This window comes from Leiobunum rupestre, chromosome 3 (assembly GCF_980474605.1).
Source record: "Leiobunum rupestre chromosome 3, qqLeiRupe1.1.hap1, whole genome shotgun sequence".
NCBI classification, from domain to species: Eukaryota; Metazoa; Arthropoda; class Arachnida; order Opiliones; family Sclerosomatidae; genus Leiobunum; species Leiobunum rupestre.
The window spans coordinates 58363233-58387626 of record NC_143386.1 but is presented as its reverse complement, the minus strand read 5'-3'; the positions used below and the strand labels follow the sequence as shown (position 1 = coordinate 58387626).

The window sequence follows — 24394 nt, the reverse complement described above, 5'->3', positions numbered from 1 at the left end:
TTTTCGATGCTGTTGTTGGCGGTGGTGGTGGTGATGTAACAGGGTTGCCACACGCCAGGGAAATCAGGGAAAAGTCAGGGAATTTAAGAATGGACCTAAAAAGTCAGGGAAATGTCAGGGAATTTTTAGAATTTGTAAAAAGTCAGGGAATTCAATTTTATCTTGGCACTTTCTTAAGGTTATTTTTTAGACCAGATCTATGACAAATTCTATGATTATAATTTATTTCCTTAAAAGTTTGGCTAATTTTTTCAACATTGCAATAACCTTTTTACTGAAATATAAGTTCATTAAAATTAACTTCTGATAAAAGTAAAATATAAAATAAAAATTTGGCCTTAAAAAGTCAGGGAAAACAGGGAATAGTCATGGAATTTGAATCTCAAAATTTTGTGGCAACCCTGTGTAAGTGAATACAGAGTAGCAGCACTAGCTCCGAATGTTTCCCCGCTAAACATAAAATTATCTTTAATGGTACTTGCTAGAGATTTAATTGGGGTTTCCTTGTTTCGTTATTAGTTGCTTCTATATAACCACGTCAGTGCTGCACCGTTTTTAATAACCAAAGGTGGGTTTTTATCCGTCAAATGAAAATGCGACGTATTAGGCTCCGAAACGTTTTACGCAGTACCCTTTGAGATATGGCTTTGTAAATTGATATACTCGTAGAAAAATAAGTGTCTGGGGATAAACCCGGCAATTTACACTACAACCGAGACTTAGCGGGTTTTTTTCGCGGTACTAGGTTTCCCTTTGAGATATGACAAATACATAAATGGGATGGGGATGAAGCTAATATTAATTAATTTAATAATTCTGTCACCAGGGATGATTGGCTCTATAGTTACTTTTAGAGTCGTAGTGATTTATCGAATTAGTTCATACTCCCTTTAATGACTTTTAGTATTATAATGTTTTCGTTGTATAATATATTAAAATGTTAAAATTCAATAGATGGCGCAACGCAGGGTACAGCTTTTATGTAATCTACCATATTTAAAGGTGCTCAGCCGCATACTAGTACCAATCGCGGTCGTTATATGGCGTGTCGAGACAATGATATTTTGCCATCTTTGTACCCGCCGAAGGAGTAGGCTACGCTTGTGACACACAGACAGAGATACGCGTTTGCGCTGACCTCTCCATATAAAAACCCTGACGACGCCGCTTACCCGATTAGCGGCCTTAATTCTCCGAAGACATTTATCCAGCCATTGACGTATAGTTTGCTTGGCCACCTCTTCTTCGATGATATATTCGAGTTCTTCTCTGGCCAGAAGTTCTTCCAATTGTAGCGCTTTCCTAATGTCCACGGAGCGATAGGACAGCATACTGTAACAAAACAAACGCGTTACCAGAAGTAAATAAAAGTTTTAATCTTTAAATCTAGAAGGGTTTAACGAGTAAATATGTACTTTAAAACGTCGTGGAACGTCACATCCTCCCCGTTGTGTAGCCTTTCCATCTCGTAACACATGTGTTTGAAAAGTAACCGATCTTTTTCGGGATCTACTTCTAAACGACCCTGTTATTTAAACATATTCGATTACTTTTTTATCGATTTAAATCCTGTTTCGATTGAAGGGCCACAGAACCATTTGAAAAATTCGTCCCGAATTACAAGTAGCTCCTCCCCTTTCGTATCTCGTGGTAGAAAATGATACCAATTAAATTCTGAGATTTCTCCAACCCTCTTGGAGTTCAAACGATTGTGTGGCCCTTTAAGGCAGAGACATACTTTTAATAATCTAAGCAGGAACTTGACCCTTCGCACCGGAATTAAGCCCTAAATTGGAAGAAAAACGAAAAAAATCCGGGCCAGTTTGTCATAGATGTTAGTATTAATTTAAAGTAGTGATTGCTACGGGATATTTGTTAGTGCACTAAAACCACAGTTAAAGTTAGAAGATTCGATTATTACACAAACCCTTTGCTGCATATCAACCATATTCCAAGTATTTTGGAAATTACGAATGTCGGCGTAGCTCAAAAGAGCGTCCTCTTCGTTCGAGTAAAATAAAGAAAAGTTCTCCATAATAATAGCTACGGAACAGAAACGATTTGTTAAACAATGAATAGCTAGTGACTTCAGCGAGGGGTCGGACATTTACCAAAATCTTTTAACTCTCTCTATGGTTAATTAACATTGAAATCCCAAAATCACTTCAAAAAGTAATGATAAAATCGCCAAAATCTCTACGAAATCCCGAAATCCCGTACAAAATAATTGCAAGTATCCGACCCCTCGGACTTCAGGATCTGTTTGAGGAGAGGTCAGCGTATTCTCGGTTTTTTTGTGTAACTCGTTCGTCAGTTTCAGGTACGGTAAATATCTTTGCTGTCTCGCGCCATCTATACTAAATATAAGAAATTATAGAAAACAAATTAGTTTATGGTAAAAATGTAATTATTTTATCTCCTTAATTATTTGTTATAATATCCTAATATTGAAACAATGATTTTATAATATAATTAAATGTTAATATTCAATAGATGGCGCGTCGTAGTGTACAGTCTTTATTCAGTATATTATAATTTTCGCGGTGAAAACCATATGAGTTCCATTGGCGGTCGTTAGATGGTAACACGCAACTGTAATGTTTTCCCTACCAGGAGCCAGGGCTTGATATAATACACTAGTCATTGCATTTGACTACTAAAATAAATGCTCTGACTACTAAAATTAATCGAAATCTGGGGGCTCACTAGTCAATTTGACTAGTGGAAAATGTACCTAAATATTCATAAATAATAGCGAATTTGGCGTATCATAAATTTATCATTCATCAATCCCATTTTATTTAAAAAAAAATTGTGATCGACCAAAGTCACGTAACTCAAGTGATAATAAATTCCTATTTAATTTCTGACTGGTAAAGCAAACTGTTGGCTGTCTTTCTTGTTTTTATACCCCCATTTTTACCCCCACTAGTCAGTGACTACTGTACTCGTAGCGAATGGGGTTCAATTTGCCGTACGCTCGTGCTCTGACCTCTCCATACAACGATTCTGCTGACATTTTTAAAGTTATTCTTACCCACTAAAAGATTTAGCACAATATAAGTAATGATAACGTAAAACGAACAGAAGAATATCAAGCTACCAGTGAAATTGCCACAGTCGGTTTCCCAGTAGTTCCCGCCTTCGGTACAATAAGGCGGACTTATCTACGAGTATATAAGATGAAATTACAACTCTTAACGCATCAAAGCAGAAGTTTATCACAAATCCCCTTCAAATAGAAGTATCTAATTCCTTATTAAGCATAAGTTAAAAACGCGTAATGACTAACGAAATCACTTCACGATAATGCAGGGCCGTGCTTTGGTCTAATCAATTGTTGATGAAGTAGGCGAATACTTTTGAGCGTGATCTGAGATTTCGAGGTGGAGTAAGTAGTGTCATATTTACTCCAATTCTGTCCTCGCGAAAAGTTGGGGTTGGAGTAACATATCCGGGGTAAAATTATTTACAAACAGTGTAAGTGGATTTGTGGATACTAAATACTTTTCACCTGTTCTGAGACTAAATATATATATTTTTTAGTCTAAATTAAGCTATTCTTTTGGCACAACAATAGAACAGCTCGTTTTTTATGCATACGACTATGACTTTACAAACGACCCAATCCAATTACTTCTTTGTACAACTGTAGCCCTAATCCTTGCTGCAATTGGCGCTTAAATAAAACAGCTTCAAGTAAATCGCCAAGAAGTAATATTTCTGGGAGTCAGGACCTGCAAGTTACAGTTTATATAGTGCTTGTTGCTAAGCCTTAATATGTCAAAAAAGGTCCCTGGTTAAAAGTTTCCATTATTTCAACATTTTATTGAAGCGATTATTGGACAATATTTTATACCGGAACAGACCAGTAATTTTATTTGGGATAAAAAGTGTACCTTTTCTGTTCCAGAACGGAAAGTATCAACCTAATGACTTCATTACATTCTTATAACAATTATCATATGTAACATAATTACTCATAAGTATGCATCTGTTTAATATTTCCATTGAACAAAATTCAATGAGACCTTGTTTCACGCGGATGAAATCTTTTATTGGCCCATGGATACTTCCATTCGAAAGGGGTTTATAATAAACTTCTGGTGTTATAGAGTGTGAAATGTATATGAACCATGCAGTCGTGCATAATTTTGTTCCAATCTTCTCCAGTGACGATACGAAACAACATGGCGATTCCACTGAGGGCGTTGTCGAAATTGGCTTGCCGGCCAATGTTCTCTCCGTATTTGACGGTCCCAAAGAGAATGACGCCATTTAAGGCATAGTAAAGAATGAGCAGGAACATGCCCATGATAATAAAGAAACTTTTATACACCGAAACTACGACAGTTAGCATCAACATTTTCAAAGTGGCCTGAAATAACAACTCGTTAATTGCCGTGTTACAAAGTGAATCAGCCGGATCCCACCCTGTCGTAACAACCAGCGAGCGAGTAATGTGGCGTCATCTTTATTGGGTGTGGCTTGTGTTCTTTGCCATAGTTACGCGTATAGGTCGGCCATGGCATTAAAGGGGCTCCAAAGTTCGGTGGCCAAAAAAAAAGAAACAAGTTTTTATGGAAAGGGGGAAACCGTTGTGTGCTAAATGGTGGTTCAGCAACAAATTTAGAGATGGCGATAGTTGTAATTGAAATATTTCGTCTGCTACAACAGGACTTATAGTCGGTTGAGCATGTATTATATTTTTACCAACGTAGTCAGTAGGATCGGCTTATTCAAGGGAATATAATATAATTACGTCTAACTGGCATATTTATGTTGCTTAGTGGTTCGTTGTTGAGGTAATGCCCAAAATGTTTGTACGCTTCCGTAATGAGGTTATATTCCCTTTACGGACCTGATACGTACGTGTTTTCCAGTGATAGTGAAAAATCTTAATATCACAACCACGAAGCCAAATGAGTTGCTGAAATCATTCTAAACGATGATGACAATTTAGTAAGAATAATACCATAGAAAATAATGGAACCGTATTCAGAGACCTACCATAAACAAAAAGTGAGTCCCAACCCAAATAACACCAATGACAGTAACGAATAGATCGTATCGGTTTCGTCGACTTTGCCAGTAACCTCTCGGGGTAAACGCAATGGCTTTCATAACGACTTCGATTGTAAATAACATAGTGAAAACTGCTGAAACTGTAGCCAATGGTATTGTATGTTTCTGGTCAGAGTTCCACTGTGTAATATATAAATTATCGGTTAATTATTGGTTAGTTATCAGTACGTTAATGACAAAATATCAATAAACTAACGGTTAATTAAAAATTATAGCTAAACTATCAGTAAATTATCGGTCAATTATCGGAAAACTATCAGTAAATTATCGGTTAATTATCGCTAAACTATCAGTAAATTATCGGTCAATTATCGCTAAACTATCAGTAAATTATCGGTTAATTATCGCTAAACTATCAGTACATTATCGGTTAACTATCGGTAAACTATCAGTATATTATCGGTTAATTATCGCTAAACTATCAGTAAACTATCAGTAAATTATCGGTTAATTATTGGTTACTTATCGGTAAATCATTGGTTACTTATCGGTAGATTATCGGTTAATTATCGGTAGATTATCGGTTAATTATCGGCAAATTTATTTAAATCAAAAGCTCATTACTTACGCTAACACACAACAAACTGCTATTTGCCAAGACGAGACTGGCAATAAATCTCTTGAAGGATAAATTCTGAGTTATGTCGTAAATAATGGCTCGAATTCGATGGTTATCCGGTCGAGGTGGTAAATGTAAAGGTTGGGCGATTTTCAACCTCTTCTTGAGGTCACACCATCGTCTTTGGTCAACAGTTAATAAAGCTGTACCCTAAGGTTGATTAACATACTATTAGTTACTTATACTTAAAGGGGCTCCAAAGTTCGGTGGCAAAATGTGTGTAAAGTCAGTAAAGTGCGAAATTTACAGTTGACTCTGCCCGCCACCGAACTTTGGAGTCCCTTTAAGTAACATGAAAGCGATAAGTATGACACGTTCTGTTCTTCAAACGTAATTTTTTAATGATAGTTGAGTTTCTCCAATAACAACATAAATTATGTTTACGTTATCGGTTGATTACTTCATCGGTTTTCCTACCCTGGGTCTTTGAAATTCGTGAAACTATTTTACTAGGCCAACGTTTTAGTAATGTTTTGGTTCATTAGGGTTAGGTTACGTTAGGTTATGTTAAATTAGGGTACAGTAATACTAAGGTTTTTCTTTTGATTAAAAAAATTCTTTGGCGTTGTGAGAGGATTTTTGACCAATGGAAATAGGGAACCGTTACTAGGGTTAGTCACACGTCAAACAGGGTTGCGTTTGACGAATTTCGCGTTCCGAACACGCAATCACTCCACTACAGACCATCATTAACCTTCATTGTCGTTTAGTGTCATACTTAGGCTTATACACTAATAAAACTATGAAATTTGGGTTGTAACTAACCTTATTCTCGCTATAATTTGCAATGACAACGCCTACAAACAGTGTTAACCCAATCATACAGCCCAGGAAAACAAAAATATGGATGTAAACTGCGTGGACCTATCGAAATTTACATAACAAAATTAGACATTTTGATCGATAACCTGATTAAATGAGAAAAACGGAAGAGCAGAAATAGGTGAGAAGTAATAGCTACGATCTACAACGTAAAATGCACGGCACAATACGTCAAATTAGTACGTGGGATTATCAACATATATGTATGAATGAGGAGAGGTGATCTGAATGTCGTGGCTGGCTAGATTGAACTTACTGCCCCAAGCCTTAGGAGTAGAACGTCTCTGATATCAAGCCAACCTTTGAAGGAGAGAACTTCGAACAGAGCCAACATAGCGCTGCCAATACTGTCGAAATTAAACCTTCTGGGATTAGCCCTGTTTCCACATAGAAAAAGGTGAGCCCATTTGAGGTAGCCGGGTCGGGGTGCGGGTTAAAAAAAGCAAACGTCAGTGACTCAGAAAATAATTAAGCGACATCAATATAGTTATAACGCAGTCACAAAAGGCTTCAGAGACGAATGCCTATTCACGCGAGCCTTCATTTTTCAACAAAATTTGTTGGTGAACTTGACTTCGTAAAACAAGTTGCGTTTTCATTAACACGTGCCACGGTCCCACGGAAAGTTACTGAGATTTCGCGCGTAAAAGTGATGTGGGGAAAACTAAGTGGCAGAATCTGCTCAAACGGCAACGCGACGCTGGCGAAATGGAGGAAAAGTAACGTGATCTTGTTCAAAGAAAGTCAGCCCATGGCGCTGGCGTACAAACGCCAAAGTATAATTAGCTTCATTGTTCCGGTGTAGTTGGAGCAGATTCTGCCACGTAGCTATCCACCACACTTTGGATGGCCTTTTAAAGGGGCTCCAAAGTTCGGTGGCAAAATGTGTGTAAAGCCAGTAAAGTGCGAAATTTACGGTTGACTCAGCCCGCCTCGGCCAAGGCCGAGTGAGGGGTTGGGGGAATGAAAAGCATGCTCAATTTTCTTTTTTTTTGCCACCGAACTTTGGAGTCCCTTTAACTGGAGAAGAAAATTACTCGTTATTCTTGAAATAATACCTCTACTACTACAAAATATGTCAAATTAAAATAATAAAGGCATATAATAATAATACTTTAATTTTTTTTTGTGTTATCAAAAGGATGTGTATGAAAATTAATATATATTATATTATTAGCTAAGCCTCGGTCTAGAAAACTAGCCAGTCTTTAAATTCAGTCCAAAAAAGCGTTTTTTTGGCAATACGTTGGGGAAATTTTGTCTCCATTCACACGGAGCAAAACGGGTTGAGACGCGTTTTGGTCACAAATGTTGATCAAAAATCTTGGCTGGCGTGAATAGACCTTTAATTTTTATAAATCGCTTACGGTTAGTTGACTTGATAGTTTTTGTAAGAATAAAAAGTGTAATAATAAAATTTTACTGAAATATGCGTTAGACGAAATTTGATTATCGACACAAGGATTATAACGATGCCAATCACGACCCCAATAAAGCATTATTTGGTTTAGTAAATATAAACAGAATATTTAAACAAGTCTCACATTTCCAACTTGGTCAATCAAGATGTCTCTCTTTTCCGCGTAACCCTCAAGTGAGAGAATTTCGAATAGCGCCAACATGGCCCAACCAAGGTTATCAAAATGGAAATCACGAGGGTTAGCCCTGTTTTACATGTATTACGAAAACCAACGTTACAGCTTAAAGAAGCTCCATATACCTTACCGTACCCACTCACAATCTCATTTATTTTAAACTTTTATAGATGATAAATGAAAATAACCCTTGAAACCAATAGGCTTTATCCATTCATTTTAGGAAGAATATCGTGGATAGCTACCAGTTTAATTTCCATCAGCTATAAGTGGATCCCACCATAGCATGGCATTCGCAAATATGGCACCACCCCTAGATTTATTGCTGAACTATTAAAGGGGCTCCAAAGTTCGGTGGCAAAATGTGTGTAAAGTCAGTAAATTGCGAAATTTACAGTTGACTCTGCCCGCCTCTGCCAAGGCCGAGTGATGAGTTGGGGGGAATGAAAAGCATGCTCAATTTTCTTTTTTTTTTTGCCACCGAACTTTGGAGCCCCTTTAAAAAGCGAGTTTCAATAACCACTCCGCCATCTATCGGCTTTAAAAATAACTATTAGGGTGGTACTTTTCACAACAAAGCGAAAATTAAGCTGACGTCCTAGGTCACCGAGGTCACGCTGAGGTATGACGTCAACGTACCACTCTCGTCCGCTTTTTCCTCTAACGGCGCGTGTGTCAGATATTATTGTAACTCGCTTAATTAGCAAACTATCAGGACTTTAATAATCGTGGTTTGCTCAACAGAGGTTCAGCGATTAATCCAGAGATGTCGGTAGTGTAATTACAAAATTTCGTTTACTACGACGGGAATTTGCAGTAGGTTGAATTTCTTGTATATTTTTATTAACAAAGGGCTGGAACGTATGGCTAAAAGCATAAGTGTATAATATTGTTACATAAGTGTGACACTTCCTATTCTTCACATGCAAAAGATTTACTGACTTGTGAGAGCTATTCACAAGACAGATTGCATTACGGGCTTCGTCGCCCTTTTGCGTCCGCTTGTAAACGTGTCACATTCAGCCTTTGACAACGACTAGCTAGGGGGGAGATTTTCTTCTTGTGATGACGTCACTCCCTTACTAGCTCCCAGTAAATTATTCCCCAAAGTGGCAAACTTATGGAACAATATTATAGACTTTTGCTAATAGTTTCAAACGTTCCCAAATTTTCTATGACTAACAATCCTCTTGCTACCGAAAGTAAAATAACTTAGTATTCACATAATGGCCTAATCTTAATCTAACCTAACCTTAAGTTAAACTAAACCTAACATAAATTAAATAAACACTGTAAAAAAAATTTAAAGCAAGTGGCGGACCCTGTCTAGTTGCATTTGCTCGCACTAGATGTTGTGAGCATATTAATCAAAACAAGTTGAATGAGCATCAAAATCTAGCCTATAAGGTGAGGCAAATTGGGAGCTTCTCGCGTTAATTTCAGAATCACGTGATTATTAAATTATTATATAAGTAGTTGCGGGAAGCCCATAGACGGCAGACAAGTCGCCTTTCGCTTTGAGTCCCCGGAAGGTGCTGCCACTTAAAAGCGCTTTAGGATACATTTTTGTAAACTTTTATTACTTTTTTTTTATAAAGCCGCCACTTGCTTTAAGCAAAATACCTTAGTAGTATAACCTACCCTGAACCTAACCTAAATTAACCAAAACACTACGAAAACTAAATAATAGAATTTAATCGACACTGGAATAGAAACAAGATGATGTGACCAGCAGCCAATAAGTCTTAATTAAGTTTTTCGCCTTGAAGGTCTATCGGCCAAAGTACCGCATATTTTTTCCCAATAAAGCTTAGTTTTCTCCCCCACTTCTTGGTCTCTTTACTTGTTCGCGTTTTTACTCCTCACTCTCTAGACCATTGGTGGTTCTCCTGTTTTTGCTCTAGCTGTTTTAATAAATATGGAAGCCGATCCCACGTTTAGTCGCTTCAGGGTGGGATCGGCCATGAATCTATTTAACCCATGAATATCCAACTCTATCATTAGCCACGGTATACTCTGAGATAACGTGGGGCGGAGCCTATTTTCGCGCCATACGAGTTATTTACTTTTTTAAGTCAATAAGAACGAATTCGGAAATGATGTCATTTCAGCGCAAGATAGTTTACGAGAGCAGAATAGCCGCAAAATGACTTCTCACAGACGGTTCACGTTATTTTGTTGAAAATAAGCTTTACAGTTATAAATCTTTCTAGAATAAAAATATAAAATGAAAAGGAATGTAACTCCGATATTTTTAAAGCGATGCTATCGAGTGCCTGTGAGATTTTTAACAATTTAAACATACAAACAATCTCTGTAAAGCTCGGTGAAACTCTGGAAGAAAACTTGAGTCAATGTTTGCCATATTATTATTAAATAATAAATGCTCTGTTATAATTTTATTCTAATAAAAACTATTCTAATAATAATATTAAATAGATAGATCTATTTATTTAAATAGATTAATGATAAATACTGCAAAAAGGAAACAACCATAACGCGTCATTTTAGGAACTAACGCTTCGACTGCTTGTAAATAATAAATAACAGCTGACTCAGCCATAGAGATAGAAAAGAAATAGAGGGAAGATTACCGCGTTAAGGCACCCCGGTTTTTGACCGGGAAAATTCATCCCCCCGCGCGCATGTATGAAAGTGGAGATGGGCAGAATTTGCAACGCCATCTATCGATTAGCAGAGTAACTAGCAATAGGCAAATGACAGTTGATTTTCAAAAAGGCATAATGTATTTCATTTCACCGCACGACGATGGCACCACATAATCTGCCGATCTCATGGCTTCCTACATTGGTGAAAAGGGGGTCGGCACTCGCGGTCAACTTCGCCAGATACAATAGTGCCTCTATTTCTTTTCTATCTCTATGGACTCAGCTGAGTTCTGACCACGTCACTATAAATTGACTCCGCCCCACGCGTCGCCATAGGTGACCTATGGTATTCCAGTTGAATATTCATGGGTTAAATAGATTAAAGGGAATAGAACCTCCAACGCGTTCTTTATGGAAGACCCCATCAATTTCCTTTATTCCCTTCACAATCAGCGATTATCAGCGCCGCAGGTGTGAAAAGCCCTGGCAGGCAGCGGACATTATTGGAACCCTCGGAGGGCGACAGAAATACCAGAGGTTATATTCCCTTTAATGATCGGCTTAAAACTGACGAAAAGTATACACGTACCTAAAATTTGCTTTAATTTTCGGTTCTTCCTAAAATGACGGATATATCTTCGGGTTTGAGAGTAAGCCTAAAAAGAGAACTGAAAAGTACTGACCATACTCGTGGAACCAGAAAAGCCGGATAGGATTCGTTCTCCAAAGGATCTAACTTCATTTTGGTCACTTGAATTCTGCGCATAAACACACCCACACATTTATCCTGTTTCGAGAGACGTAAAACGCGTAATTAAGGTGATCATCGCGTTTTGAATAAAAGCAAGGAACTAACCCTCGTTTTTATTTCTGGGTCATTACATCGGGCTAACCTGCCACCGAAAAGGTGTACGCCGTAGCAAGCGAAGATGAACATGAGTACTATCAACAAAACTGAAACCTATCAAGTATAAACGTAGTATCGATTGTCAGTCATCGGCAAGAAAAAACTGATTTATTTTCTTACCAATAAGATTTCTTTGAAACCTCTACACAGTTCGTAGACCACTTTCCTCATGTGAGGTACCAAAATAAATATCCTCAGGGGCCGGACGCATCGTAGAAGCATCAATATTTGGGCCCCGGAGTGAGGAGGCACCTCTTGAGGCATCCAGCATAGAAACACCAAACTTACCTGCGACGAAAACTGTCATTTTAAAGCCAAGCCAAGACCTGCCCTGTACCGCGATTTTTTACTAAAAGGTCAGCGCACTCTGTGTTTTTTGGGAAATTCGTTCGTTATAAAATCTAACTACGCTGGTTTGCGCCATCTATACTGGTACCTAAACTAAATATAAGAAATTATATACAAAATTATTCATTTTGTCTTTTTAATTATTACTAAAAATTATCCTAATAAATTATATAATATATTAAAATGTTAAAGGGAGTATAAACCAAAATGAAAAATCGTCTGCTAACACTCGCTACGACTTGTTTGTCAACGTAAATAGCGCCAATCATCCCTAGCTTCTGTTAAACCTGGTGGCAGAAATGTGAAATTCGTTGATCCTACATAAATATGGAAGTTCATACTCCCTTTAAGATTCAATAGATGGCGCATCGTAGTGTACAGCTTTTTGTCAATCCATCTTAAATCACGCACTAAAAATCATACTAGTTTCACTACGGAGATACGAGATACATGGATATTTTCTAACGTAACAGTAGCAGACTACGCTTGTGACAAACTGGTTGCAATTCCTTATAGCCTGTGCGCTGACCTCTCTAGGAAAAAATGCTGGTTGTTCGGTAGACAGTGACTTACGATGTAGAGGAAGAAATCCATGATTCCTGCAACGTCTCTAATAAGAGCTTTTGGAGTGAAGAGAAGGCCATCCGCCAACGTTTTCAAGGTTAATTCAATGCTCATACTAACTACAAAAACATACTCAGCAATCTGGCAAAAGATAAAACTTCTTAGTGCGTTCAATATTAAAGTGGTATTCGTTGAGAAATACTTTCAAAAAAGGTGTATTCATAATTCTTTGTTTGGGAGTTTCGAACATCATTGAAATGCACGATAAGGTGGTAATCCAAATCATAACCCAATCCAAATACGTCACGAGGCCGAGTAAATTGCTATCGAAGTAGTGACGTATCAGTATTAACAAGAGATGAGTCGGGTCGGCTAGTTTTAAAGCCCAACCCGACCCGATTAAAAAATACAAAATTGAAACCCGACCCGACCCGGCCCGAAAAAAATATTTATTTTGAAAACCCGACCCGACCCGGCCCGAAAAAATATTTATTTTGAAAACCCGACCCGACCCGGCCCGCCAAAATTATTTATTTTGAAAACTCGACCGACCCGGCCCGCCAAAATTATTTATTTCGAAAACTCGACCGACCCGGCCCGCCAAAATTATTTATTTTGAAAACTCGACCGACCCGGCCCGCCAAAATTATTTATTTCGAAAACTCGACCGACCCGGCCCGCCAAAATTATTTATTTTGAAAACCCGACCCGACCCGGCCCGCCAAAATTATTTATTTTGAAAACTCGACCGACCCGGCCCGCCAAAATTATTTATTTTGAAAACTCGACCGACCCGGCCCGCCAAAATTATTTATTTTGAAAACTCGACCGACCCGGCCCGCCAAAATTATTTATTTTGAAAACTCGACCGACCCGGCCCGCCAAAATTATTTATTTTGAAAACTCGACCGACCCGGCCCGCCAAAATTATTCATTTTGAAAACTCGACCGACCCGGCCCGCCAAAATTATTCATTTTGAAAACTCGACCGACCCGGCCCGCCAAAATTATTCATTTTGAAAACTCAACCGACCCGGCCCGCCAAAATTATTTATTTTGAAAACTCGACCGACCCGGCCCGCCAAAATTATTCATTTTGAAAACTCGACCGACCCGGCCCGCCAAAATTATTCATTTTGAAAACTCGACCGATCCGGCCCGCCAAAATTATTCATTTTGAAAACCCGACCCGGCCCGCCAAAATTATTCATTTCGAAAAACCGACCTGACCAGGCCCGCCAAAGTTGAAACCCGACCCCGCCCGGCCCGAGAAATTTTTTAAAATTTTAAGCCCGACCCGAACAAGCTCGATAAAATTGAAACGCGTCCGACCCGACCCGAAAAACTTGCACTTTTAATGTTTATAGTATTCACTTGTACTAAATGCTAGAGTGGCCTCCCAGATTCAAATTTTGTCAGTAGATGGCGCTTGGAGCTCTTTGAGAAACGGTTAAAAATTAGTGAACGTGCACAGAGTATGATTAACTCGTGATAATGATTCGATTTCTGTATGTAGAGATTTGCTGTTGCGAATAAAATAGAAACTTGAAGGCCCGATCACTAATATACAGTGAGTTTCAAAAGGTAATGCAAAAATATGATGGGGTTGTAGGGGGTGAGTTTAGAAGTATGCCTGTTTTTTTTTCCTTTTTCCTACGATGAGTGAAAGGAGTGCAGAGAGCTTCAAAGTGTGGCCTACTAGCCCCTGGAAGTAGGCTGCAGCAAGCAAGGGGGGGGAGCAGTAGGGAAACGCGAACATTAAGGTTCGTGTGATAGGTAAAAAAGGACTTTGTAAACAAATCGAGGTAACCAGCGTAAAAAAAGTAAACTTAAACAGTATTTAAAATCCCTGCTGCTTGGTGGGGCTAAATATGTTATAATAGTTTATAATGTTATATTCTTAAATTATACTTGTCTTAATTAAATATACAAGATTATATTTAATACTGTTACTTTGATAGTATCACATGAATATTTTTAATACTTGGTATTCTTACAATTCTTTTTGGTCTGTCTGCCAGATCTATATGTATATTGTTTTTACATCATTTAGCCCCACCTGGTGGCTCCATATACAACACTTCTCAACTCACCCCCTACAACTCCTTCAAATTTTTGTATAACTTTTTTTTTAAATAGGGCTAATACCTAAGGCACCACCTTCGACCACATGAGCATAAGGGTTTGAAACACCCTATATAAAACGCCCGACCCGACCTGGTCAGTTTTATGTGAAAAGCCGGACCCGGCGCGAAAAAAAATTATAAAATTAAACCCGACCCGACCAGCCAAAAACTTTTAGCTCGCCTTTAGCGGACCCAATACTCATCTCTAGTAATAACCTCTGAGCAATGAAAAGCGAACGTGGGCTATCTACTTACTGCAAGCTCTTGTGGGCGATCTTCCTCTCCTGTCCAGTGATGGGATCTCTCAGTTTGGGATCGTACCTGGCGTAGACAATCATTTGGCAGAACTTGCGAAACTTGCTTTCCCGTCCCACCACAAACAAAGGAGTATCGAAGTATGGGTGGTTTTCTCGCAGATCTTCCTCGCGCTGATTTCTGCTCGAATTTGCGAAGGTGTTAATTCCATGGAGAAAAGGTAAGGAGTAGTATTGTAAGACTATTTTAACGGACCACTGTATTGGTATCGGGAGAATGAGGGCTGACAATTAAAAGGGATCGACACCGAGTGATGACTTCTAAAGCTTGTTTTCCACTGGCGCGCGCAACGACGCGTTTCTCAGTTTTGAAACGTTCAAACGTTTTTACGCGCGTAAAGAAAATAACTAGGGGTGTGTGAGTACTCGATCATCATCGAGTACCCGACGTTTTTTGAGGTCGAGTACTCGAAACTCGAACTCGAATAAGAAAATTTAAATACTCGTCGATTATCGAGTAGTAAAAATTTGCCTTATTCGAGTACTCGACTACTCGAATAAGCCGCCTGCTAAACTCGTCGAGTTATTTCCCAGTCGATAATATTCAGCCCGTCGTGTAATCGTCTAAAAAACGCCACGCTCCCCCTCTAAAAGAGTCTCTTTCTCTTCGTCTAGCCCTTTTCTCCACCGATGAAGCGTTTTATTTTATCTTCAACGCGCGGCTGCGCAGTACACAGCTATAATATAAATAAATGCCACCGTTACCTGGTACTCTTAGGCATACGGTACGACGGCTAGCTTTGAATTGGTAGTAGTAACAAGTAAGGCGGACTTCCTGTACTTCTAGAACTTTCTCTAAAGTTTCGGTTTCGAATCGAGCTTCACTTAGGCGGTTTTTCACGACTCTGACGGTGGCGTTTTTCGGGTGTTAGGCTTAACGTATTCTTTTAACAATTAAAAACCGTATATTATATTACTACTTAATATTGCAATGTAAAGTTTTTAAAACTTCACTTTTCAAAATCAAATGTGATAACTTGTCAGGTAACTTAGGCAAAATTACCAGTTGTTTGGTTTGCTTTTCCTGTTTTTTGGATTTTTAACTTAATTGTTATAGTTTTAAATTTAACATGAACTACCACTGTGATAATTTTTCACAAGACTAGAATTATAAATACCTGTGATAAATAAACTAGGTCATTTTATTGTAACTTCAGATTTTAAAGTTATTAAAATTAATTAAAATTTTTAATTAGCTACTGGTTTTTCTTTAATCGACAACCCCGGGCGATTTTTCAAACTACTCGAGTACCCGAACGATTTTTCTTAAATACTCGATACTCGAATAAGGAAAAATTTTAGCTTAATCGAGTACTCGAGTACCCGACTCGACCAAAATATTACCCGACTCGACTACTCGAGTACCCGACTCGACCAAAATATTACCCGACTCGACCAAAATATTACCCGACTCGACTACTCGACGAAAGCTTGTCGAGTACTCGATACCCGACTCGATCACCAAAAACCACTACTCGCACATCCCTAAAAATAACATTATGACGCGCGCTAGTGGAAAACAAGCTTAAAGCCCCATTTTCATGCTCGCTGGTAGCGGGTAAAAATCGTCAAAATTCGCTTCCGCCACTCGCAAGCGTGAAAATAAAGCTAAAATATCTGTTTGAAACAGATCGACGCAGAAAGTGAAAAAGTGTATAGCTGAAGCGGATTTTGACGATTTTTACCTGCTACCAGCGAGCATGAAAATGGGGCTTAAGAGTGCCAGCAGTCAATCTCTAGCTTTTTGCGTCATCACGCGACTCACGCCGCTTCGTGCATGGTGTCTACCCCCTTTTTGTCAGCCCCCATTCTAAAGCTCCATAAAACAGTTTACCCCCATTTCGCCCAAAATAGTTCTCCCAATTCCAATTTCTCCCAATCCCATTTCTCCCAATTCCCATTTATCCCAATTCCATTTCTCCCAATCCTATTTGTCCCAATCCCATTTGTCCCAAAATAGTTATCCCAAATCCCATTTGTCCCAAAATAGTTATCCCAAATCCCATTTGTCCCAAAATTACACTTGGTATAAACATGAATCTAAGTTTTATTTTAATATGCAAGTACATCAAATTTTGCCCATTTCATTTTACATCGAATCCCCATTTTATCGCTTCGAGGAATTCTTCTGGGGTTTTGGATCCTAACCTAATCTAACCTAACCTAACGCCAAGTCAATTCATATATTCACAAAACGGTAAAGTTACTTTGTTTACCGATTCCAAATAATGATTGGGAGAAAGGGGAATCCATATTTTTGGGAATATTGATCGTTGGGAGAAATGGGAATCAATTTTTTGGGAAACTTGATCGTTGGGAAAAATGGGAATACATATTTTTGGGAATATTGATCGTTGGGAGAAATGGGAATCAATTTTTTGGGAAACTTGATCGTTGGGAAAAATGGGAATCCATATTTTTGGGAATATTGATCGTTGGGAGAAATGGGAATCAATTTTTTGGGAAACTTGATCGTTGGGAAAAATGGGAATACATATTTTTGGGTTAAATGAACTCCGGTTCGGAGAAATGGAATTGGGACAAATGGGACACCATGTTTTTGGGAGAACTGATAACTTTGGGAGAAGGTCAAATTGGGTTAAATGGGAAGATACCCATAAAACTATCTTACAACAACGAAGGAAATTAAAATCTGTACCTCTTCATTTCGGCCTGTTGTCGTTTTTGTTGAAGGAGTTTGATGTCGAAGTCGTGCGGCCTTCGAGTGGTTCCAGTTGGATTAAGCGATCCCGCGTCTCCATTTTCTCTCAAATGATCGTACGTCTGTTTAATCTTGACCGAACCTCTCACAGACCGTCTTATACTCCTGCGCCAATAAGTTTGAACAGAAAAACACCACGGATAAAATAGGTTTTTTGTTCTCAATAGTCGTTCTTCCCCTTATAGAGAGTAGAACCCTCCTGGTTTGGTAGGGGGCGCTATAGCTTCTCTCTTTTCTCGTTCATGGCGCTAGTGTAGAACGAGAGTAGAAACACCCAATATTCTATTAGAGGAAGCGTGCCCGCCCTGAAGAGGTTTTCTCACTTGAAACCTTTATTGTTTCATATTTAGTGTTTATTTTTTAAATGTACCCTTAATTAACATATAAACAACAATATCCGAGCTCTAAATTAATTATTTTCATTATAGTTTGGATATTTATTCAAATATAATTTCTTAATAATGAGGTACGTGGTTTTAGATTCACGTAAGGCGTTCTAGTAGATATGAGAAATTAAAGCACTAAGAAAGCGGGGATACTTTAGTGGGATAATTCCTCAAAAACGACTGCATTTCACACTACGTAAAACACGTGGTTAGAAAAATGAGGGGAGGGAATTATGTATTGCCCCAAATTCCCGAAAATGTTATACTCCATTTAAGGGATTAGGGCTTTCATGGTTTGGCCGATTGTGGCGCTGTTGATCAACGTCTGTAGGAGTCTATTTAAGCGAGTTTTAATCATATCTGATACATGCGCAGTTAGACGAATTAGTAGACGAGGATAGTATTTCGACGTCATACCTCGGTGACCTGTCACCTATGACGTCAGTTTAGAATAGATAGCGGTGCGATTACGTTATTGAAACTCGATTATTAACTTATAATGTTAGGGGACGATAATTCGTTCAATGAAGACTTTGCTACACAACGCAGTGAAAAAACTTGGGGAAACGTATCGTAGTGCACATTTGATTAAGAGTAAAATATGGATTTCGATTTTCAGTCTTTCAGACCGTTTTTTACTCCCTATAAAAGAGTATATAGTTCCATATTTATGATTGATCACCTAATTTCACATCTGCTATCGGTTTTAATAAAATCTGTAAGTAACTATATAGTGCTAGTTACGATAACTACAATCGTAGAATTTAGAATATTCTATTTCGAATATCCACCCTCAGTTGCAGGTTAAGAAAGGAAAAATATCTAGTACAGTTAGCGGAAAGGTACTAGCACGAATTTCCGGTAAATCGGCAGCGGAATTTCGAATTTCGCCTATTTTCTGTTGAATTCCTAAAAGTTCCGGCGCGTGTTATATTAATCCATTTTTAAAATATCTATAGCGTAAATTTCAAAGGGATAAATAAATTTTTAATGTAGATTATTATTCTTAAGCCTCGTTATAGCGTATGCGCTCCTAAACAATCATAAAATCGGACGTTTATGTACGTCAACTTGGTAATCTCGGCATTACCCGTTCTATACTTACCCTGGACTCACCAAACGGAATTTTTTAAAGTATTTCTCACTTGTAGTGCTAAAAATAAATTATTACACCTGTTTTTAAATCTTATCTATGTTAATTAATTAATTAATTATCACTTTGAAATATAACGCAACATTTTATAACTCGCGCGGGTATACTTAGAAATTCAACCGTAGACAGACCACATTCTAAATTCCAGCCGCTGATTTACGGGAAATTCGTGCTAGTATCTATCCGACAAATGTACTAGATATTTTGCCTTTCTTAAAGGGAATATAACCTCTGGTATTTCTGTCGCCCTCCGAGGGTTCCAATATTGTCCGCTGCCTCCCATGGCTTTTCACACCTGCGGCGCTGATAACCGCTGATTGTGAAGGAAATAAAGGAAATTGATGGGGTCTTCCATAAAGAACGCGTTGGAGGTTCTATTCCCTTTAACCTGCAACTTAGTATAGAAGACAACGACGTTTAAAAATACGTTTTTACTACCTTCTATCAAGTCGTACAGGTTTCTGCCCTTGACCTTGCTTCTGAGATTTCCCTGGCATTGTTATTTGTCCGGAATCACCAACCAACAATCTCTGGTTATTCGAATCACTGAAAAAGTGTCCGAAATGGTATAAAGACCCAATTCCTTCGGGAGATGGCGAATCAAGCGCGGTTTAAAGGTACTTACACAATAATGCTATTAACGCTGGACCTTTTGAGTTGAGGAGACGCGTTTCGAATTTTACTGGGGGAGGATAACAGTTTCAAAGGCCTTCGTTTCCGGTAAGTAACGAGGCGACTGCTGTCATCGCTGACTTTCTTCATGGTCGGCGTCTCTTGGGTTTCGTCTTCGACGAACTGCTTCATGAAACTGTCTCTGACTTTCGGGACGGTGAATTCCGAGAGGGCTTTATGCAAACGCGTCATCTGAGGGCTGTCGGGAAAATGTTCAAAAACCAGAAGCCGCATTGGCAAGCCGTCTTTGATACCCGCGCTTTGTTCTCGGGCTTTAAGCTGCAAACGGTAGTTAAGTCAATATTATTGTAACCTAGGAGCATCAAACACTAGGAGTACGCAACTAGCCTTTAAACTCGCTAACGCAGTATTGTGTACAAATTTCATTGGACGAGCCTTTACGCTGAACTTTTTACGGGCGGGGGAGGAGACAAATTCCGTATTTCCCCCTCCGACGGCCGCAGGCGCTAAAGCGTCTAACCAATGAAAAATGTACACAAGAAAATGCACGACTTTTGACGGGTTGCGTTGTCCTTGTGTGGAGTTCTGTGTTTGTTGCTTCTAGCTGGAAGAGAGATGTTAACGGCGAATCACCAAGCTTATTTGGGGTTGGTTTTCACCGTCATGACGTGTTTGCTTTAGTGAAATACAACCTTTAACCTAAGTAAGTTTGTTTTTCCGTCTTCAGCTGACTAGTATACATGTTAAAAATGAATGGCGCTGATTTTATTGCGATTTATTTTAAACGTATTTGGTACCTAAATGTAAGTATTTGTTATTTCAATTAGGGCCTGGCTCAGTGCCGGATTTACCATTTGGCACTTTAGGCAAAGTGCCTAGGGCCTACGAAAGCGCTGAAAGAGAGCTTTAAGAGCTTACATTATCCAATCTAGAGCTAAGTGCCTATAGGGCCTACGAACACCTAAGTCCGGCATTTGGCCTTGTTCAACTTTTAAAACGCAAATACACCGATAATTGGAACCGATTGGAACAGCTTGGCGCTTCCCTTTTAAAAACGATCACAGTCTTACTTGTTTAATCTTCTTAATGTCTTCGTCCAACTCCAAGTTATCGAGGATGACGGCGACAAACAAGGATAACACAATCTGTGAAAGGAAAGTGTCCTCGTTACACTGGTACTTATTTGCTAATGTCAATAACGCTTCAAACTTACCAAAGTAACAAACAGATGGTATAATATAAAATAAATGGCTACCAGTGGTCCAATGTGAACGCTGGTCCGAAGCATAGTTTCATTCATGACCTCTACCCATCCCTCTTGCGTCAGAATTTGAAACATGGACATGAAGGCCTGCGAATTTTACAATTTGAGTACGATGAACTACAAGTCTACATTAGACCATTCTATAAATTCCTTTACTAATACGGTACCCGTTTTGAGTATAAAACAACCCTGTGTTGGACAGATTTTTCTTGAACTTGGGAGGTCAAAAAGAAAGTTAACGTATCGCGTATCTGGAAAACCTTCACACCAAGTTGCTAAGTCTAATTAAACATATTATTAGTATGTATGGGCGAAACTTAAATGATTTTTTGTTGAAGTTTTAAACAAACTATTGCTTAGAGTTAAGTAACGATATATCCTTGAGTTGGTTAATATTCAATTTATAATATTGCTTTATTTTTAAATATACTGTCTTCGTGTATGGTACCTTAGCTATATACAAAAAATCGACCTTCAGGCAAGCGTTTATTTTCAAAACAGGACTGAAAATAAATCTAATTTTTAAAACAGAAAAATAGGCACCGTAGTAAGTCCTAATTAAGTAGCCCTATATAGTCTTTGTAAAGTGCTTCGCGGATTTAGCAACGAATGTATAGAGTGGCTTTTTTCATAGAGGAATTATACCTCGGGAAACGCGACAAATTTGTTGAAGGAATTCCCTCGCAGGCAACAGAAGAGTTGCATACTGATGCTTGACGTGATAATCAGCAAACACATTGTGAAGATGATGAGGCTACCGAGCTTCTTGCCGGGCCCAAAAATCTGCTTAATATATCAAGCATTAGTCTATGTAATTACGCTGTGTTAGTTATAATTATTATTTGTTTACTCTGCGAGTGTTATAGGCTAGTGCGTACCACAGTTTAAGGTTTTTTTTAATGTCTAATGCGTGATGCATTCGACTAGTAAAGACGGGAAAAGGTCAGGATAGAGTCAAAAGAGTTTGAAAAAAAAATTAAAAGCTATAGAGGAAAGTATTAGAAGTATTAGAAGTATAAGTGAACTACAAAAAGTAGACAACTACGCTACGTTAGAGAACCCCAGTAACTAGAGAAAAAAGCGTAAAAATTTAGTTAGTGGAAAAAGTGAAAAGTGTTTCGGGTTTTACTTTCACCAAAAGTTTGATTTCTTTTTATATTCTATCTACGGCTACGTGCGTGTTAGTAAGTTAGTGTATATTACACTTACTTTGTAAACGAAATCTTCTAAAACGGGTGATGCTTTAATCAAACGTACAATTCTTAAAACCTGTTAAAACAATATAATTAAATATGATTTTCTTAACAAGTATATTAATAATTCGAAAATAAAGTTGTACGAACCTGAAAATACGCCAATTCAGTCATGAACAATTCGGGTATAATGTGTAAAGTCGTTCCAACGGAGAGTAGTAACTCGAATTTGTGCAACGATCGATGAAAGTACAAATTGAAACCTAAACACCATATTTTGAATAAAACTTCCAAGTCGAAAAATATTGTAAATCCAATCTGAAATGTGAAAATAAAGTTGTGTAAATGTCAAACAATTTCATTTTTGGGATCCTTTATGGCAGGCCGTCCAGGTCGAATTTTAAAATTTTTAAATATATGCATTTTTTTAGCGTTGAAATTTAATTTTAATTTTTAACGCAAAAATCATATTTTTGAAAAATACTTTAAGTTGAATAATACTTTAAGTTAAATAATACTTTAAGTTGAATAATACTTTAAGTTGAATAATACTTTAAGTTGAATAATACTTTAAGTTGAATAATACTTTAAAGTCGAAAAATTCAAAGTTGAAAAATACTTTTAAGTTGAAAATTTTAAGTTGAAAAATATTGGTTGAAAAAATTTCTGATAAAATGATTTTAGTTGAAAAATATTGGTTGGAAAAATTTCTTATAAAAATCTTTTAGTTGAAAAATATTGGTTGGAAAAATTGCTTATAAAAATCTTTTAGTTGAAAAATATTGGTTGGAAAAATTGCTTATAAAAATCTTTTAGTTGATAAATATTGGTTGGAAAAATTTCTTATAAAAATCTTTTAGTTGAAAAATATTGGTTGGAAAAATTGCTTATAAAAATCTTTTAGTTGAAAAATATTGGTTGGAAAAATTGCTTATAAAAATCTTTTAGTTGATAAATATTGGTTGAAAGAGTTATTTTTGTTTTAAAATATTTTTGGGGGGATAAATATTTTAGTTTAGATTTTAGTTTCGACCTGAGCACCGGGCCGTAGTTTTCCGTACTTCGGCTAAATAATAAGTTCGAAAAAATTCTTCTCGTGGCCGGCCGTTGTGCTGGAAAGAAACGCTGGCTGCCACAAAAGCGTTGGCCACGTTGACCATCATGACGATAACCTGAAAGACTGCCGAATGCAAAAACCTCTGCAGAAACTGCGGGGCCTTACCGCGACCTTTGTTCTCGTCCACCGTCACCAACTTCCAGCCGGTGTCGTCCCCTTTCAAAGTCTGATCAAGCGTTCAAATTGAAATGCTTCAGAACCATGGATTGAAAAAAGTTGTGGGGTTGGACATTCAGAAAAACACTGTACTCTCAGCGATTTTCTACTTTTTTTAAATACACCAATCCGAAAAAATTCTCGAAATAAAATCCACTAAATTACCGAAAAAATCCTAAATCTACAAAATTATCGAAATAAAATCCACTTAATTACCAAAAAAAATCCTAAATCTACAAAATTATCGAAATAAAATCCACTAAATTACCGAAAAAATCCTAAATCTACAAAATTCTCGAAATAAAATCCACTAAATTACCGAAAAAATCCTAAATCTACAAAATTCTCGAAATAAAATCCACTAAATTACCGAAAAAATCCTAACTCTACAAAATTCTCGAAATAAAATCCACTAAATTACCAAAAAAATCCTAAATCTACAAAATTCTCGAAATATAATCCATTAAATTGTTAAAAAAAAATTCTAAAAATACAAAATTATCGAAATAAAATCTATTAAATTATAAAAAAAAACCTATATCTATAAAATTCTCGAAATAAAATCCATTATATTATCAAAAAGTCCTAAATCTACCAAATTCTCGAAATATAATCCATTAAATTGTAAAAACAAATACCAAATCTACTAAATTCTCGAAATAAAATCCATTAAATTATCAAAAACAACCTAAATCTACAAAATTATCAAAATAAAATCAACTAAATTATCAAAAAAATCCAAATCCCCAAAATTATATCAATAAACCCAAAAAAAATCAGA

General features: G+C 37.5%; 1 protein-coding gene across 6 annotated transcripts in view; it reads right to left on the bottom strand.

Annotated features, from left to right (window-relative positions):
- The window catches only part of na (sodium leak channel non-selective protein na), a 39025-nt gene that overhangs the window by 1116 nt on the left and 13515 nt on the right, over nucleotides 1-24394 (bottom strand). Inside the window, exons 10-35 of one of the 6 annotated variants that reach the window (XM_090168792.1) lie at nucleotides 23402-23623; nucleotides 22491-22658; nucleotides 22357-22416; nucleotides 21793-21933; nucleotides 21097-21234; nucleotides 20954-21028; nucleotides 19876-20201; nucleotides 19689-19796; nucleotides 17649-17816; nucleotides 14931-15110; nucleotides 12752-12872; nucleotides 12559-12690; nucleotides 11758-11925; nucleotides 11587-11691; nucleotides 11414-11517; nucleotides 6783-6903; nucleotides 6470-6568; nucleotides 5654-5854; nucleotides 5011-5205; nucleotides 4873-4941; nucleotides 4136-4378; nucleotides 3038-3167; nucleotides 1922-2043; nucleotides 1739-1786; nucleotides 1416-1525; nucleotides 1173-1332 (exon numbers count right to left, since the gene is read on the bottom strand). In XM_090168792.1, the coding sequence (XP_090024918.1) occupies nucleotides 1173-1332; nucleotides 1416-1525; nucleotides 1739-1786; nucleotides 1922-2043; nucleotides 3038-3167; nucleotides 4136-4378; nucleotides 4873-4941; nucleotides 5011-5205; nucleotides 5654-5854; nucleotides 6470-6568; nucleotides 6783-6903; nucleotides 11414-11517; nucleotides 11587-11691; nucleotides 11758-11925; nucleotides 12559-12690; nucleotides 12752-12872; nucleotides 14931-15110; nucleotides 17649-17816; nucleotides 19689-19796; nucleotides 19876-20201; nucleotides 20954-21028; nucleotides 21097-21234; nucleotides 21793-21933; nucleotides 22357-22416; nucleotides 22491-22658; nucleotides 23402-23623 (3714 nt within the window). Of the gene's footprint in view, nucleotides 1-1172; nucleotides 1333-1415; nucleotides 1526-1738; nucleotides 1787-1921; nucleotides 2044-3037; nucleotides 3168-4135; nucleotides 4379-4872; nucleotides 4942-5010; nucleotides 5206-5653; nucleotides 5855-6469; nucleotides 6569-6782; nucleotides 6904-8070; nucleotides 8192-11413; nucleotides 11518-11586; nucleotides 11692-11757; nucleotides 11926-12558; nucleotides 12691-12751; nucleotides 12873-14930; nucleotides 15111-17648; nucleotides 17824-19688; nucleotides 19797-19875; nucleotides 20202-20953; nucleotides 21029-21096; nucleotides 21235-21792; nucleotides 21934-22356; nucleotides 22417-22490; nucleotides 22659-23401; nucleotides 23624-24394 lie in introns of all 6 variants that reach the window. The other 5 variants (XM_090168789.1, XM_090168788.1, XM_090168791.1 and 2 more) reach the window with 5 other exon arrangements.